This window comes from Gobius niger, assembly GCF_951799975.1.
Source record: "Gobius niger genome assembly, chromosome: 7".
In the NCBI taxonomy this organism is placed as follows: domain Eukaryota; kingdom Metazoa; phylum Chordata; class Actinopteri; order Gobiiformes; family Gobiidae; genus Gobius; species Gobius niger.
Window position 1 is genome coordinate 10454159 of NC_136858.1, and position 16085 is coordinate 10470243.

Consider the following 16085-nt stretch of genomic DNA (forward strand, 5'->3'; position numbering starts at 1 on the left):
ATGAGTTTTACTCATGGATCTATGATGGGTTTACTCCGCTCCTCTTTGCTCCACTGCAGCCACAGGTGACAAGTAACACGAGTCAGTCTGTGTTTTTGGACTGACAGTAAAAGTCACTGACAGGTTTTGCTGCTTTAGTCCCGCTATGTCTGAAAAATAAACTCTCCTCCTCGTCTCTTATGTAGATCCTAAATCCTTGAATCAGTTTCATTTTGTTTACATTCCACAAAAGTTTACTGCACATGCGCCTCTACATCTTGTTCTATTATCTGTGTTATGAAGTAATATGTTTATCGTAAAATGTGTAAAAATGTGTGTCCAAAGTTTAGAAATCAAATGCCATTTGACATTTATTGAAGTGCTGGGATTGAAAAGTGCATTAAACCAAAACGTAACAAAGTGCTGTGTTACTGTAAAACAAAGCCTCCAAATACAAAAGTTTAAAGTATTATCGATACTTGGTATTGCAATCCGATCTGATATTTTGTCCTAACCCGAGTAAATAAGGTTACATTGAAGGCAGTGACAAACAGCAATCCTATTGCTGTTGCAGTTGTTAAGTTAAAGTTTTATCATCTGCTTCACCATTGCTCTCTTCATATAGTTTCTGATCTCTGCCACTCGGATCATCTCCGAGCTCACGAGCAGCTTGAGCCGTGAGAAATTTGCCTGAAACGCAGCATATCCTCCTATGTTCGCCAGTGAGTCGTGACTCAGACCCACAAACCAACAAACAATTGTATATTTTTCCAAATAGATAATTCTACAAATGAATGGATTGGACCGTCCGAAAACATTTTTGTGCAGCTTTATGAAAGATTGACGTATTTCCCTGATAATAATGCGCTGTCGATGTAGTTATTACGAAGGTGACGAAAGATCCCGTCCCATTTTCACTTTGTAATTTTGCATCATCACACAATAACCCAATCATTATCCAAACTTAATGGTGATCATTACTGGCGTGACACTTTGTAATAGATGCTGCAATCAGCATTTAATCCCACGCAACGCTTTGCAGAAGAAAAAAAATCCCTCCAGGCTATAGACGAGGCACAGCAGAGGAAATCACAAACCTAAAATCTCTGGCCTCACTTTTAAGGCCACAGTGCGGAACATTGCTGGTCACATGTTGTTATGTCCCGAGATCAACTGGACGAAACAAACCGGCTCCTAATAACCAGCTTAGACACATTATTATTTATTGGGTAAAAAGCTACGCAGCATGGTTTTAAAGTTCACTTAAAGCAATGTGGAGAGCGTCTGGAGCAGTTGTTGTGATTGGCTGAGCAGCAGTGACAGCGCAGGGCGTGTACAGGCTGAAAATGGCCTCCTCCGCTATATGTGTGTGTGTGTGTGTGTGTGTGTGTGTGTGTGTGTGTGTGTGTGTGTGTGTGTGTGTGTGTGTGTGTGTGTGTGTGTGTGTGTGTGAGTGTGTGTGTGTGTGTGTGAGTGTGCGTCGGAGGGCAACATGTGTGTTTAATTGCGCGGCAGTCAGAGCGGAGACTGAGGTCTGGCACACGGCACTCTGGGTAATCGGTCTGCCCATGTGCTCTTAAAGTGGCAGTACTGTTTATGTCCACAGGAGCTGCCCTGGTTGTGGGACAGCCCGGTCGCTGCTCTGAGAACAAGCCCGTCTAAGAATAGGATTGCTTATTAATGCCGACATCTCCGTGAGGTCACCAGAGAGCGTCACAGTCACCAACCAACGCCTCATGGAGCAGCGAGCTTCATCAAGCCTTAATGAAAGTGAGCCACTTCCTGCTTCTCTATCGACTAGAATGCAGCGGCGTTTGGACGCTCTGGTCAAACGATTAACCTACAGTACCCGTCAAAAGTTTGGAAAGACTTCTTTTCATGTATTGCCATTTCCTTGAGTGACTCTCATGGAAGACAAACTGCAAATGAACACATGGGATTATGTAGGAAATAGAAAAGTAACAAAATAACTTTTGCTTATTATATTGTAAATTCCCTTTTTTCTTGGCATTTTCTCAAGGAGCTTCATATTGTCGTCACTTGAAACGGTTCAATAGTCTGAAGCCAAATGTCAATCTACGTCAACTTTTTTGGTTTAAACATAATTCCGGTTATGTGTGCAAATAGTCATGTAGAAATAACAAAATTTAAAGAGTTTCCAAACGGTACTGTATGCAAAATCATCTGAATCACCTTTTGTTCACCAAATGGTTAAGGTTTTTCTTATCTTGCCCTGAGCGTCTAGTGTTTGAGTGATAAACAATCAGAATAAAAAAGCTCTGTGTCCTTTGTCACTCCTTTGAAACTGTCAAAAGAAACAAGAAAGTGTGTATGCACTGCTAACAGCATGTGCGTCCTGCCCTGTGCAAACTGTGAAAAGCTTTAAAGGTGACGGCATAAAATGACTGAAGGAAGTTCTCCAGAATCAAAGAAGAATGGCAGTTTAGTTATTTGAATATATTTTGGATTTGAAAAAAAGCGCTGTGCAACTTAAGTGCGTCAAATGTTTGCTGACGTTTCGTTGTCCATTCATCTCCAAAAGGCTGTTTTTAAAATCGCAGCAACCTTGAAAGGACTATTCATACTTTAATCAGTTCACAAACAGACTATAGCGTCACAGCTCGACTTCCAGGTCCCGAGAAACTACAAAAAACTCTTTAATAAAACAATCAATATTTCTGAAACTCAACAGAGAGTTACTGAATATACTTATGTATCAGGCCCATTAGCCAAATATGCTGAACCTACTGCTATAAAAGTAATATTTACCAAAAATCGGTACATTTGGGTTAGCGGAGAAACATGCTAACGGCGCAGCAGCTATGCTAACCCCGGAAGTAGTGACTTTAGTAAATATTACTTTTTTAGCAGTAGGTGCGGAATTTTTGGCTAATGAGTCTGAGAAATAAGTAGGTTCAGTAACTCTCCGTCGAGTTTCAGAAATATTGATGGTTGTTTTTCTCGCATATTTGCCGGTCTGCCATGACCCGGAAGCGGAAGTTGTGACGTCACACTTAACGTATTGCAACGGATTTTATGTCGGTGTTTCCCAGTCCCAGTTCCTGCATCATGCTTTTTAACAAACCCAGACATCAGCACAAAGAACGTGGAGTTCAGTTCTACAGCATGATCATCTTCACGAGGCTTCCCCAGAACTACACAGGGCGCCTGAACTGATTCGTTCTGACTTTTTTCCCACATTAATGTTCAATAATATCAGTTTTAGACAAGCTCCAGAATTCAGGAAAGTGTTTGGATCGAATGCCAAGTTTTCTTTATCCCTTTTGATTGCAACATTTCCTTTGCAATTGATCTTGACTTGGCAACCTCCCTGACACACTTCCGACGATAAAACAAACATACTTGGCAACTACTTTATTTCTTGCTACTCACAAATTCCCCAATGAAACAAACGTGCCTGGGTTAGTATTTCAGCCCGTGCTCTCTCCGCCCACGCTCGTCCTCTGCACATATTTAGCCCTCCCCACTGTTTGCCTCGCTCTTTTATGAGTCAGGACTTTAAACCGAGCCGCTCCAGACGACACGCTCCCTTCCAACCATTCCTCCGAGAACTGTTTACCTGTGTTACTACGGCGACGGTGTTGGGCCTGGAGCTTTTCCGCGCAGTAATCAGCGACCTCAAGCTCATTAAAAAGTCAACGAGAGGATATCAATCTTCACTTTGTTCCCAAACACTTCCCAAAGCCTTTTATCTCTAAATTACTAATGTTTAGAGAATATTAAGATGGTTAAGATGATAGAGAGTCTTGTTTGGTGCGTGATGGTAAAATCTGACCTTTTCCAGCTTTATCCATGTCATCGTGTCCTCCGTAAATAAAACATGCCTGGAGATGGATTGAGTCGTGCATGTTTGAGAAACCCTCAGCCGTTGATGTCACGAGGTGGTGATCCACAAAGCTCTGACAACTTCACCGGACATGTTCTGACCATTTCAACCCACAGATTGCCTGCACTACGAATCATTTCTTGTCCATAGCTAGTATTTTTTTTATTTTTTTAGATTTGTCAAAGATGTTGTTAAGTCCAAGGCTATGGATGCAAAGATACCAAAAGTAAATTGTAAAACAGCGTTGGGTTTTGGTTTTAAATAGTCAATATCAGTTTTTGCCCACAACTTCCACGACTTCATCGTAGGAATGGGACTGGGAACTGCAGAAATGATCCAATGATGATGATTGTCTGCTGTAAATGTCATATTGAGTGAGACATAAAGTATTTAAAGGCACACTGTGTAACATTATGGACTATACCGTTGTCATCAATACAAAATAGACAGTTAATGAGCAGCTCGACACAGAAAATGCTCTTTCTGCAGTGGGTAATCACAGAATGGATTTGGATGAGGAACTAACCGACTGAAATCTTAAATACTGCTGACTTTAGTCACATCTCCATGGAGACGTACCCACTCCTAGTAACGTTACCGCCACTGGTTGTCTGATGGATCTACCGATTATCTTCTAGCACAATAATCCAAAAATGTGGCGATTGATCAATTGCCGCATTTTTTATCGCGGTTAACGATATTATCGTTTATTGTCCCATCCCTACTTCATCGAGGTGTTTACTGAAGAGTCATATCTCATTGAAAAGCTCTTCACCTGCAGCATTTCTAATGCTCGCGTCAAGACCGATATGGGTTTTTCCAAGGCCGATGCCAATATGCATGGCCGATGTGTTTTATTTCCAAATGTCAATAATCCTTTGTATCAAGCGTCTAAACTGTAAAATGTGTCAGTGTTGATGTGTGACAGCAGGGGGCGCTGTATGAGGGGCATAGGTCTGTTAAATTCAGGACATGCTTCTTTTGCAGATGGTTATCAAAATAAAGCATTTGTAGGAGAGCCTAATTTATGACTCGTAATATTTGGATGCCTGCCGTCAAAGCAAAGCAGTTAACAGTACATTTTTCACCAATAAAACACCCAGAATAAAAATAATGCTTGTATCTAATTGTATTCACTGGCTCATTTGTTTCACCTTTATAACAATGCTAAGACTGCGTCCACAATGACTTTCAAAAGTGCCCAAATAGAGCTATTGGCCCTGGGCTTCAAAGAGCGAATAAGTCTCGAGAGGGAAAGAGGGACATTTCCGGAGAACAATGGATGTTTGGGGCATTTAGCACTGCCGACGGCTCATTGGGTGACATGCAGGAAACGGTTCATGTGCAAAGAGGAAGTGAGAGCGGCAGCAATCAGTTCAACAGCTTCCTGTGCTCGAGTGCGGGGATGGATGGGGGCGCGGACCGCGAGCCCACAGGCGGGAAGGGAGGTTTCGGACTTCGTAGTACAAAAAGGCAGAAGGTCTGGGGGAGTTTAAATAGTATCGAAACTCACTCCTCTAGTAATCCATTTCCTTTCAGAGATTGCAACAAACATCCGGGCTTCTCTGGAGGATTTGTAACGTTTTGAGTATGACAAACCAATTCCACTTGACAACACCCTGAAAATCAGTGTGGACTTGACTCATGACTTCAGCGAAATGAGTAAGACCAGGCTTTCTCTAATGTTGGTTTTGATATAAATAATCAGTGAGGGAGCTTTTGAAAAGAGGAAAAGACGACCCACCATGTTTCCAAATGTCATATCTAAAAATAAATACTATGTGCTACAGGAGCACGATATGAAGAAGAAACGGCGATATCTTGGATGTGACACCTTAATGTATAATTTCAACACAGAACGTTTCATTACACTGAAACAATAATAAGCGATTTGCTTTTTCAACAGGACAATAAGATGCTTTGAAGAATAAGCGTGGCCAGAATTGTGCAACCATTGTGAAATGGTTATTTAAGTGTGAGGTGTTAAAATTGTCTGATTTTGTTTGTAAAGCCCAGAGGAGGATACAGACTTGTTTATTTAAGTACGTGTGAGCATTGCGTAATGTGCTTACTGTCTGGCAACGGATCTTTTTGTTCTTATTCCATTATTCATTCATTCACTCATGGGAACATTTAGCTAAATCTGAATTTATGGCTGTGCAAGCAAACTTAAATTACATTTTTTTGGTGATAATAACAAACCAACGATTACAAGAATAGTGTTGAAAAAAAAAAAAAACACTTTGAAATGAGCTGAGGTCTTTCTTTCCTTTTTCAAAGGTCTATAAGAGCAGTTTAATGTTTGCACCAGAATGGATTTTGACACAGTAAAGAAGATAGTGTCATATTAAAATATGCATTGAATTGTGGGGGATGGCTGTATCCCACATAAACTGTCACTTTGTTTACACACGCAAACTACTTGGTATTTCTCAGTATTTTGGCGTTATTCCTGTTTTTGCACATTTTTAAAAGATACCTGTTAGAGGATAACATTAAATCACTATTTATCAAACTGGGTCAAGCTGTATAGTCGTACTATCTCCGTCGTAGCCTTGACTGTGGTGCTCAGGCGCTCTCAGCTATTGAATGTTTGCTTGTGTGCCAGTCTGATGCTCTGAGAGTATTTATCCCTCTTCTGTGGAAGTATAGACAGACTTGAATGGTAGGACTAGTGTCTCCGGGTCCCGTACAGATAGTAAATAAACTTCTCCTGTATAAGACATCCAGACTGCTGCCTATTCTTCATCTATCCTCTCCAACACCATTGTTAATTCACAGTACTGAGCACTTTTGTTTGAGGATGTGGGAGCAAAAAGTGTACATTTCAGTCAGATGGAAGACCTCAGGGATTTTGTAGCTTCTCGTGATAATTAGATTGTGATATTAAGAATTTTGATCAATATATTGTGGAGCCTTTTTTGATACATTTTGCTCCCTGTAGCACCGTAACCTTCTCCCAGATCACAAAGGTCTTAAGTCTTAATTTTAAAACATAAACCTCAACTCTAATCACTATCACAATACTTGGCAGGAAAATAACAATTAGCCATTTCCCAAAATCCTTGAGCTCTTTGACTTATTCAGTGTAAATTCCCTAAAACAAAGTGTGCCCTGTTAGCCGTGAGAAAGGCCGTTCCCGTGTTGTTGTTGTGACAGTCCAAGGCGAAGAGGAGGAAGCCAGTGATAAGACGGAGCAGCGGCTCCTTTTACCCCGGCCCGTGTGAATGTGATATGGCAGCAGTTTGACTAAATCACAGCCTGTGACACAGCGCCCCGGCCTTATCAGCGCCTCTGTGTTTGAGCGCACTGATTGGCAGGGCACAAGGTGACCTCTCATGTTCAGAGCTGCAGCTGCACTGGACAAAGCAGTGCAAACTCAACGCCTGGCACTGCCCTCTACTATAGGGCGGCACAAGCACGGCCTCATTTATATTTGAAGCACACGCAGGAACATTGACATCAGAGAGAAGAGAAATATGATTCTTTTCTTCTAAATGTGAAATGTGGTTGTACATTTTGCAAAGGATATTGTTCTTCCTAAATAAATGCGGGTGTTGCAGCGTGCTAATTCAGACCTTTCAAAGTGTGAAGTGGAAAAGAAATCACAGAAATGCTGTTAGATATCTGAGCCTGTTCCAACAAATAAGCCTCCAGGGCCGGTTTAACCCCCATACAAATCAATGGCGACGCCAGTCCCTATATTTAAGTATGGTGAGGCATTGCCGTTTCATGGAATTTATATTAATTTCTGTCGTTCCTCTTTCATTAACATTAAGATGAGTGTTTTGTGGCTATTTCACGTGTATCGGAACTAGGGCTGAAAAATATATCGTTATGAACATTCAAGATATTAAAATCGAAAAAAGCAAGATGTAAACGAAAAGGATTTTCATCAATAAAGCTGCACTCTTTTGTATTATGATTTTATTTTTCTGAAAAATGCTGAGTTTTCACCTAACCCATAGTTATATCGTATCGATATGGAGATATCTGGCATGAATATCGAGATATGGACTTTTATCCATCGCTCAGCCCTAATCGGAACCCCACAAAAAGCAGAAACCTAACTGAATAGGATTCAGCTCTGAGGAAAGTTTTAAAGTTTTATTTCAAAAGGTCTGTACATTAATGAATGATTTCTAGCTAGGCTATGACCTCACCTAAGAGTGGTTGATGGTTGACAACAGCTGAAAACATCCGGACCCTTCATAATTAGTGGCGCTTGATGCTAATGCTAACAGCTATAGGAAAAAAAAAAAAAAAAAAAAAAAAAAAAAAAAAAAAAAAAAATAGACAAAAAGTACCTAAAATAAAATTAAAACAATTATGGATGAACTTGTAGCTAATGAAAATGGTGCTGTCAATGGACCAGCAACACACACAGTTTCCTGTGCCACGAACTTTGTTTCTTTGCTGACTGCAGTGATGTTTACTGTGGGAGCCTGAGTACTGTACTGTAGGTAAAAGCCCTTTTTGTGTGAATGAGTGTGAATGAGTGAGAATGAGTGTAAATGGGGGTGGAGGGAGGGAGGGAGGGTTTTTTGGGTTGGTGCACTATCTGTAAGTGTATCTTGTGCTTTTATGTTGAATGAATAAAAAAAAAAAAAAAAAAAAAAAAAAAAAAAAAAAAAAAAAAAAAACAGCTATAGGAAAATACATTGAGATGTTAGTGGAACAAAGTCTGAAGAATTTCTTGGTCTGGTAGCCGGCTTGCTAACCGTAATGCAATTCATCCTTTATTTCTTTTTATGTTTGGTACAAGTCGTGAATATTTTTTTCTTTTGAATTTATTTGTATTTTATTTTAGGACTGTAGGACATTCTTTATCTATTTTTGCCAATCCGCAAGTAGTTCCGCATCAGAGTGCCCCATGATAAGTGTAGGGGTGACAGGAAGTATATGTAGTATTGATACTTTTTAAATGTCTAATGGCCGTGCAGCACGCGCTGTTCTACAAGCTCTTTGCAATAGGCCTCTGTTTATGGTTTATTTTGCACTCTATTCTTTGCACAGCACTTTTATGTTAAATCTACATTTTGTTGTGTTATTGTACTTTTCACTCTTAACACTTCAATAAGTTTAATTGAGTTTAAAAATGTTAAAACTGAGTATTTTCCTCCCACTACATGTTCCATAATGTCCTAATGTGTAGAATGAGCTCAGACCTGTTCAGCACAACTGCCTCTAAAATCCTGCACTGTCACTCAGAAAGGTGTTAATTCGGGTCCGAAGTGCCGTCATGCACAAGCTTAATATAGAAGGTGCAGTTACATGCATGACCTGAGATGGCAGTAGTGAGCATAAAATGGCCAACTTGCATCTAGTCCCTTTAACATTTGCTATAAAGAAAACAGATATTTTTCACACTACTTAATGCATTGCCATAAGAATCGTATCGGGACACATATCGCAACAAACACGCATCGTCTTTAATACAACAGAAATATTTAAAGAGCTCAGAAACCTTTCTGAACTGACTGTCTTCCAACTGGACGACTGAATAATTTTCTTTGAAACTGTAAACTTGCATTTCTAAATAGCATAAATACAGGAACAGCATATGTTGGGATTTTACTCTGTAGGAAACCATCAGACCGTGTCAGGACATCCCTGAATGTTTGGTTCTTTGGAATCAAGGGATGCGGCAATGGAACGCATGTATTTTGAAGCTGAGCTGGTCTGTAATCCTTTTCCTTCGCTGTAATTGCAACTCATTACGATGGAGACTCGTGTACAGCATCTATGAAAAATGGGAGGGATTCGCGCTCGCTCAGTGCCGCAAAACCGGTGTAGTCAAAAACTGACCGGTTGCAAATACCAAATCACAATTACTAAAGGAAGTATTGTCTCGACAAACAACAAAACTGATCTTTCTCACCCTACTGTTACACCTCCACCAACATGTTCCAAAAAATATTCTAAAATTGCCAAACTAATGGCAGTTTTGGACTCTCACAGTCAATATTTATTCATGTGGAGACTGTGCACACGCTTGATGAGTGCGTCTGTTTGGATAGGCTTCCCCAATTGTACTTAAGCTAAGGCACCCAGCAGTCGCCTGTAATTAAAACCCCAGTCACAAAGGCCAGTGGGAGATAGGGATCTGCATGAGGGGGCTATAATGTTATTTCAGGCTAATGCAGTGTTATCTACGCCGATACAAAGAGAAGGCTTAATGAGTAACTTTAAAGGTCCCAGCTCATGCACTACTCCAGCTTTATGAAGTACTTTTGGACACCTGAGCCTAGATATTTTCACGTTTTACAACAGAAAATACTATTGGAAAACAACAATGTTATTTCTGCACATACAAACAGCTGGGGTGGCCAGCAGAGGGCGCAAGGTCTGAAGTGGAGCAGTTTAAATGAGGGGGAAAAAAACAACAACAGAGAGTGTTGAAGAGGCAGAGAAGGCAGTTTAGGTGCTGAAGTGAACACAAGTTGAGTCAAAGCGCACGGACTCTCACAGCATAATGACTAGGGATACAGTGATCCCTAGGGATCGGATATCGGAGCCGATTCTGAAAAAAATTCAATATTGGGTCTCTGCTACAAATATCTAACACTGAAGGGATATTACTCTTGGCTCTCCTTAAAAACCGGGTTTCCCCTTAATCAATTTTGACACAATCCCATTAAAATAAGTCATAAATATGTAAAAACTTGAAATTCACGTGGTAGCAGAACATTGCACTACTCACCATTCGCCGTGTGGGTCAGCAGGAGCAAGGCGCAGACGAGAGCCACGCACAGCGACAGGCGGGCCATCCCGGGCCAGAACAAGGAGTTTCCGGAGCAGGGGCGTCAGATAACAGGACGGTGGGGATAAGGGTGAAACGGCACAAAGTCTATCAGGGAGGTCAGCCGGAGAGAGTGACCGGCAGCTCCTCTCTGGAGATGGGACACGGGCAGGACGGGTTAGCACGATATCTGACCCTCCTTTGTCTCACACACTCGGAGGCTCCAACGCCCTGAGGAAGAAACACAGGAAGACGGGTTGAGAAACGTACAGAAAAGATTGATTAAGGGCTAAATTTTCAGACCTCAATACAAGACGCTACTTTTCAGACCTTTAGATCTACCCAGCGGAGAGAGGGTCAGCAATAACACAGAAGGAATATTTCTATGCATTTATAATTTCTAAAGCACGTGAGAGTTGCTTACTCCTTGACACTGCGCATGCAAACGTAATGCCTGTAAGATGAAGTTGGGTGTGGGCGCTCCGTGACCCTGTGACCCCTGTCGGCACAGCGCTGGGCCGCCACGGTCCATCTAACCGCCGGATTATTTGTCCGGGGATGTTCGGCAATTACCGGCGCTGAGCCTCCGCGCAGCACTAATAAAGGCATGCCTCAATTAGTGGGCGCCGAGCAGGGGTCCTGCGGGCGGGGAGCGAAGGGGGCAGAATGAGTGCCCATGCCCGGCCGCTGTCTGTCACTTTTCATTTGGCCCCGGGGGACAAAGGGGCCGACCTGTAACCCACTTTTCACACATCTCGGACCGAGGAGGCACACACGAAAACGCTGCACCGCCACCGACCGCGGCTGATGAGAGGGGCCATCATTACTGAGGACAGGCGGGGACAAAAACGCTGAACACTGTGCCAGCTCTTGAAAACAGAGCTGCAGAATACCAGGAGAAAACCAGGCTTCCCTGTAAGGACGACTGCACTTTTGACTTAGACTCTTCAGATACAAAGGGAGACTATACGAGCAAACAAAAGCAGAACATCACTTTCCCCAACGATGAGCTACAGATAAAATCGCATCTATAGGAGCGATATTCAAACCTTTATGAATTAAAGTAGGACAGGTTTCAGATGACAACACTGTATAAAATGCTTATGCTGCTTCATTCAAGCCACAATATTGTATTACAGTGTCCTACATCTCCTGCAAACAACGGTTTGTTTGTTCTTCTGTACTGCTGGAGGAAAAGAACTTCACGACATCAGCAGGTGGGGACAAGGATAAGGACTGAATATGCTAGATTTCTGACACTGCGTTACACATTATTTTGCTAATTGCATTTTTTTGTAAGTTTTTCAAAGAAACTCATGGAAGGCATTGTGGCTCAGGCTCTTTGAATCACTGACATCGATCTCAGAGACCTGGGATGATTAGTTGCCCGGTTAAGCCCAGTTATTGGAAAAACTACTGAAAAAGGGTGTTCCACTTTATTAAGCAGATCATCATTTTCAAGCAATATGGGTCTCTCTGCTGATGAAAAGTGTGAAATAGTTGAATGCTTTGGACTAGGAATGGAAACCTTCGATATTTCATGAAAGATGAAGCGTAATTATCGTACAGTAAGAGATTTGTGGAGGATTCAGACACACACGGGTTTGCGCAGATAAAGGCACAATGAGGACGGTTTCTTCCAGACAAATACATCAGATGAATAGAACAGCTGCTACAAAGCAGCAAACCGGTATTTGAAGCTGCTGGTGCCTCTGGAGTCTCCCGAACATCAAGGTGTAGGACCCTCCAGAGGCTGCAGTTGTGCATAAACCTATCTGGCCTCGCCTAAATTGCAGTGGCTCAGAAATGCATGAAAACTCATTTTCAAACAGTCTTGTTCACTGATGAGTGCTGTGTAACCCTGGACGGTCAAATGGATGGAGTAGTGGATAGTTGTTGAATGGCCACCATGTCCCAACAATGCTGTGACGTCAGCAAGGAGGGGGCAGAGTCATGTTTTGGCCTGGAGTCATGTTAAAATACAACATGACCTGTTAAGATGTTTTTGATTGAAATAGCTTTTGATTTCAGTAAATATGACCTCCTGCTGTAAATTCAACAAATGACCATTTTCAGTTAATTACAAGCTTTAAAATGTATTGAAACTAATTTGGAACAGTAGAATATAGTAAAAAAACTGCATTTATTCTTGAAATAAATACTGTTGTCACTGGGAGGTTTTTTCTATCACACTCAAATGATCCTCTAACAGTTGAAAACTATGCTGACTCTCATTTGAGTTGATAATTTATAAAATCGAAGTAAAATGTCATTTGCATAATAATTTGGAACTCAGTGTAAAGCTGCATTCCCGGTTATATGCCGCTAAATCACAAGAGCAACTTATCCGTCCGTAAAAAGTGACGACGAAATGTTTAGCAAGAAATGAAATGCCGCGCAGTACGTCTTTAAACAAACCACAACTCGCGGGCATGTTTTTCACGACAGGAAAAAAAAAACTAGGAGAATAATAAGGGTCCTTTAACCAGCCATTCGTCCCACAGTAAGATCGGTCTCACACAAAGCCACAATCACGGAGATAAGAGAGAGCTCGGCAGGACGCGCCTGGGCACGCTCAGGAAGGCCCGTCTGTCAGGAGCACACACCCCCCCCCCCCCCCTTCAACCCCCCCCCGGGACAGGAAACGAACGGCTTCCCACTTTTTTTCGGCCGACGCACACACGCGGTCCCCGTCCAAATCTCGCCACACATGCGCTTCCCTCCGCAAACACACTTCTAACACCCGGGCTGACACGCCGGAGACGGCCTTATCACGTCCGGGAGCCGGGAGAGGGCCGCTCAAGCCTGGGAACAGCGCGCCTCAAAGATTTACTGTGGGAATCCAATCTTTGACATTTGTATATCCTTTTTTTTACTCTTTTAGTTACGATACCAGTACTTTAACGATACTTGGTTTCGATACTTGAACAATACTTTTTCTGCTACCTATGCTAAAGCATTTGTGCTCTAGAACCAGAAAACAGAACAATAATGTGTGGAAAATAGAATTCATCTATGATGTCAAGAAATATGGGGAAAAATTGGGACTAATTTGGGGAAAATGGGGCAAAATAGGGGGGAAAAAATCATTTATTTGAGCTGCAACAACCAAGTAATAAGTTTGTCCCTGGACCATCCATCTATTTTTTAACACTTGTCTTTTGCTGGGTGGTGGGGGCAGCTGTTGGATCTGCCCAAATCACATTGCACCAGCCCCTTGTGGCTCCTCCTGCAGGTGGTGGGTCCACAGAAGGACGGCCTCACGATTCTAACCGGGCCTGTTGGTCTCTCATAAGAGGCTTCTGAACCGCTCTTTGTCTGACCTGTCACCTAGGACCTGTTTGCCATGGGAGACCCTACCAGGGGCACGAAGCCCCCGACAACAGACCTCCCGGGATCATTCAGGTGCTCAAACTTCTCCACCACGTTAAGGTGGCGGTTCCAGGAGGGGTCCCTGGACCAATGGCATTAAAACATCGATCTAAAGATAGAAGGTTTTTTTTCTGTACCTGCTTTCAATACTGTAATTTTTCCCATACCGGTATTACCAAAACTTTTTTCCCAATACCATACTGGTATCTTTTAATGGCACCCAGCTCTAATGATCTGAGATAAGTAATCAGGGAGAGGTTATGTTTTGGAACGAAATCATCCAAACTTTACAGACTGTTTTTTCACCCTTAGAACGATTTGTGTAAATAAAACCTTGTGCTGATTTTTTGCCACGATATAGCAGATATAATATAGAAGAGAGAGTTCAGCTTCCTGACAGAAATGATATAGCGTCACATCCTAAACAGCAGCTATGACTTAAACACAAAGGGAGATCCTTTGAAAAAGAGCACATCATCACCAGCTGAAATATTTGAAAATCTTTACGGCGGTGTAACTTTCACTCCCTCCTCCTGTGCGGGTTCGTGCATCAACTTGTCGGCCATTCTTCAGCCGGCAGCCTCGCAGACAACCAGTCATTCTTCCAGCTGGAGCGCAGGGAAGCGCGGCGTGCCAAAGTTTTGAAGGCTAAAACGCTAGACTGCCTATCGGGTTACCGGTCCAATTAAACTAGAGGGGGAACGAGCCGCACCGCAGAATTACAACTGCGCCGTTTAATCACGACTTATTTGTAGTCAGAGACGAAAAAAAAAGTGGTAATATCTCAAGAATGCTCTCATTTTTGGGGGGGGGTGCTTCTTTCATAACATGCTAGCGTTATTAGCAACAGCTGTTTCTGCTTTAGATAGCACTGGAATTTGAACAGCAGCAGCAGAGAGACTTTCTACCAGGGCAGTGGGGAAAAGCACGAGAAGGACTTTTCTGATATGGATTAGATTTGTAACTTCATTTTCATATCGTAATCACATTTTGAACAACGTTAATGTAAAGAAGACAGTAAGGAGGTCACGATTTCGTAGCAGACAGCATGACATGTTATAAAATCCGTGGAAAAACAAGCTTTCACTTTCAGCTGACGGAATGCTCGCAAATCAGCGGCGCGGTGATGAACACGTTTCGAGCGAAGAGCAGGTCAGATGATTGATTATGGGGTTTGAAATCCTGTAGGACAGCTTTGTGTCTCATCTATGACACAGTAGAAGAAAAAATCGACCAGTGAAAAGGATTAAACTGAGTGAAGTAAAATGCTACGCTAGGTACAGTATGTTTTTGACGAGGGAATAGTAGAACAAAGAAAGTAAATTTTTCCACCTATCTTTCAACATTTGAGAGAAGATTGGAAATGCTACTGTACTCGCTAGACTAGTACAATAATCTCATGGCAGGTCTTCTTTCAAATATTAAAGTGATAATCTGTAAATGCTTTATTATATTGTGTATAATTGATCGGCGGGATCTGTAATATAACGCAACACAAGTAATACTAAATAATTATTTTGTTTTTTCCCCCTAAATCCCTCTTTTTGCTAATCTGAACAACTAATCAGAATCCTCTGTGCCATGACTTTGACCAATGAGACGAGCTTTTCCTGTGATCAGGTCTGTCAGGTCCAATTAGGAGGATTCCTTTTGTCAACTAGGAGTGGCTTTCAGGCCCAGTCAGGAGGGAAGGGATGGCCTTGATTGTTTACTTTTGAAAATTTCTCTCCCCTTGTTATGAAATCTTACAGACTATCACTTTAATGGTACTGGACAACGCTCCAAAATTGCAGTATTGGTTCATGGTCTTCAATATTGTGACTACATTGGGATATTCTATCAAGCAATTTCAAAGCGACATGTAACGTTGGGGATGTTGTTGTTTGCCAAAGATAAGATACGTTTTCATCTCAGTTCTTTTCTTGTAACGTCGAGCGAGTGCACTTTAAGTGAAGAAGCCGACAGTGGAACGGTCTCAAATCTCAGGTTAGCGTCCCCTTCCTTGGCCCGGTTACACGTGACATCAGACCCTCACAGGAGAAACATTCACCAGTGCCGTTTATGAAAAGAGCTATTGTCCGCCTTCCCACCTGTACAGAATAAACCAGCCTTATAGGGAACCACTGAGCCATAGCTAGCCACCCC

General features: G+C 42.1%; 1 protein-coding gene across 2 annotated transcripts in view; it reads right to left on the reverse strand.

Moving 5' to 3' along the window:
- The window catches only part of LOC306965481 (bone morphogenetic protein receptor type-1A-like), a 72364-nt gene that overhangs the window by 11364 nt on the left and 44915 nt on the right, over window positions 1-16085 (reverse strand). For both annotated transcript variants that reach the window (XM_079559948.1, XM_079559947.1), the window contains exon 3: window positions 10530-10799. In XM_079559948.1, the coding sequence (XP_079416074.1) occupies window positions 10530-10596 (67 nt within the window). In that variant the 5' untranslated portion in view covers window positions 10597-10799. The remainder of the gene's footprint in view (window positions 1-10529; window positions 10800-16085) is intronic.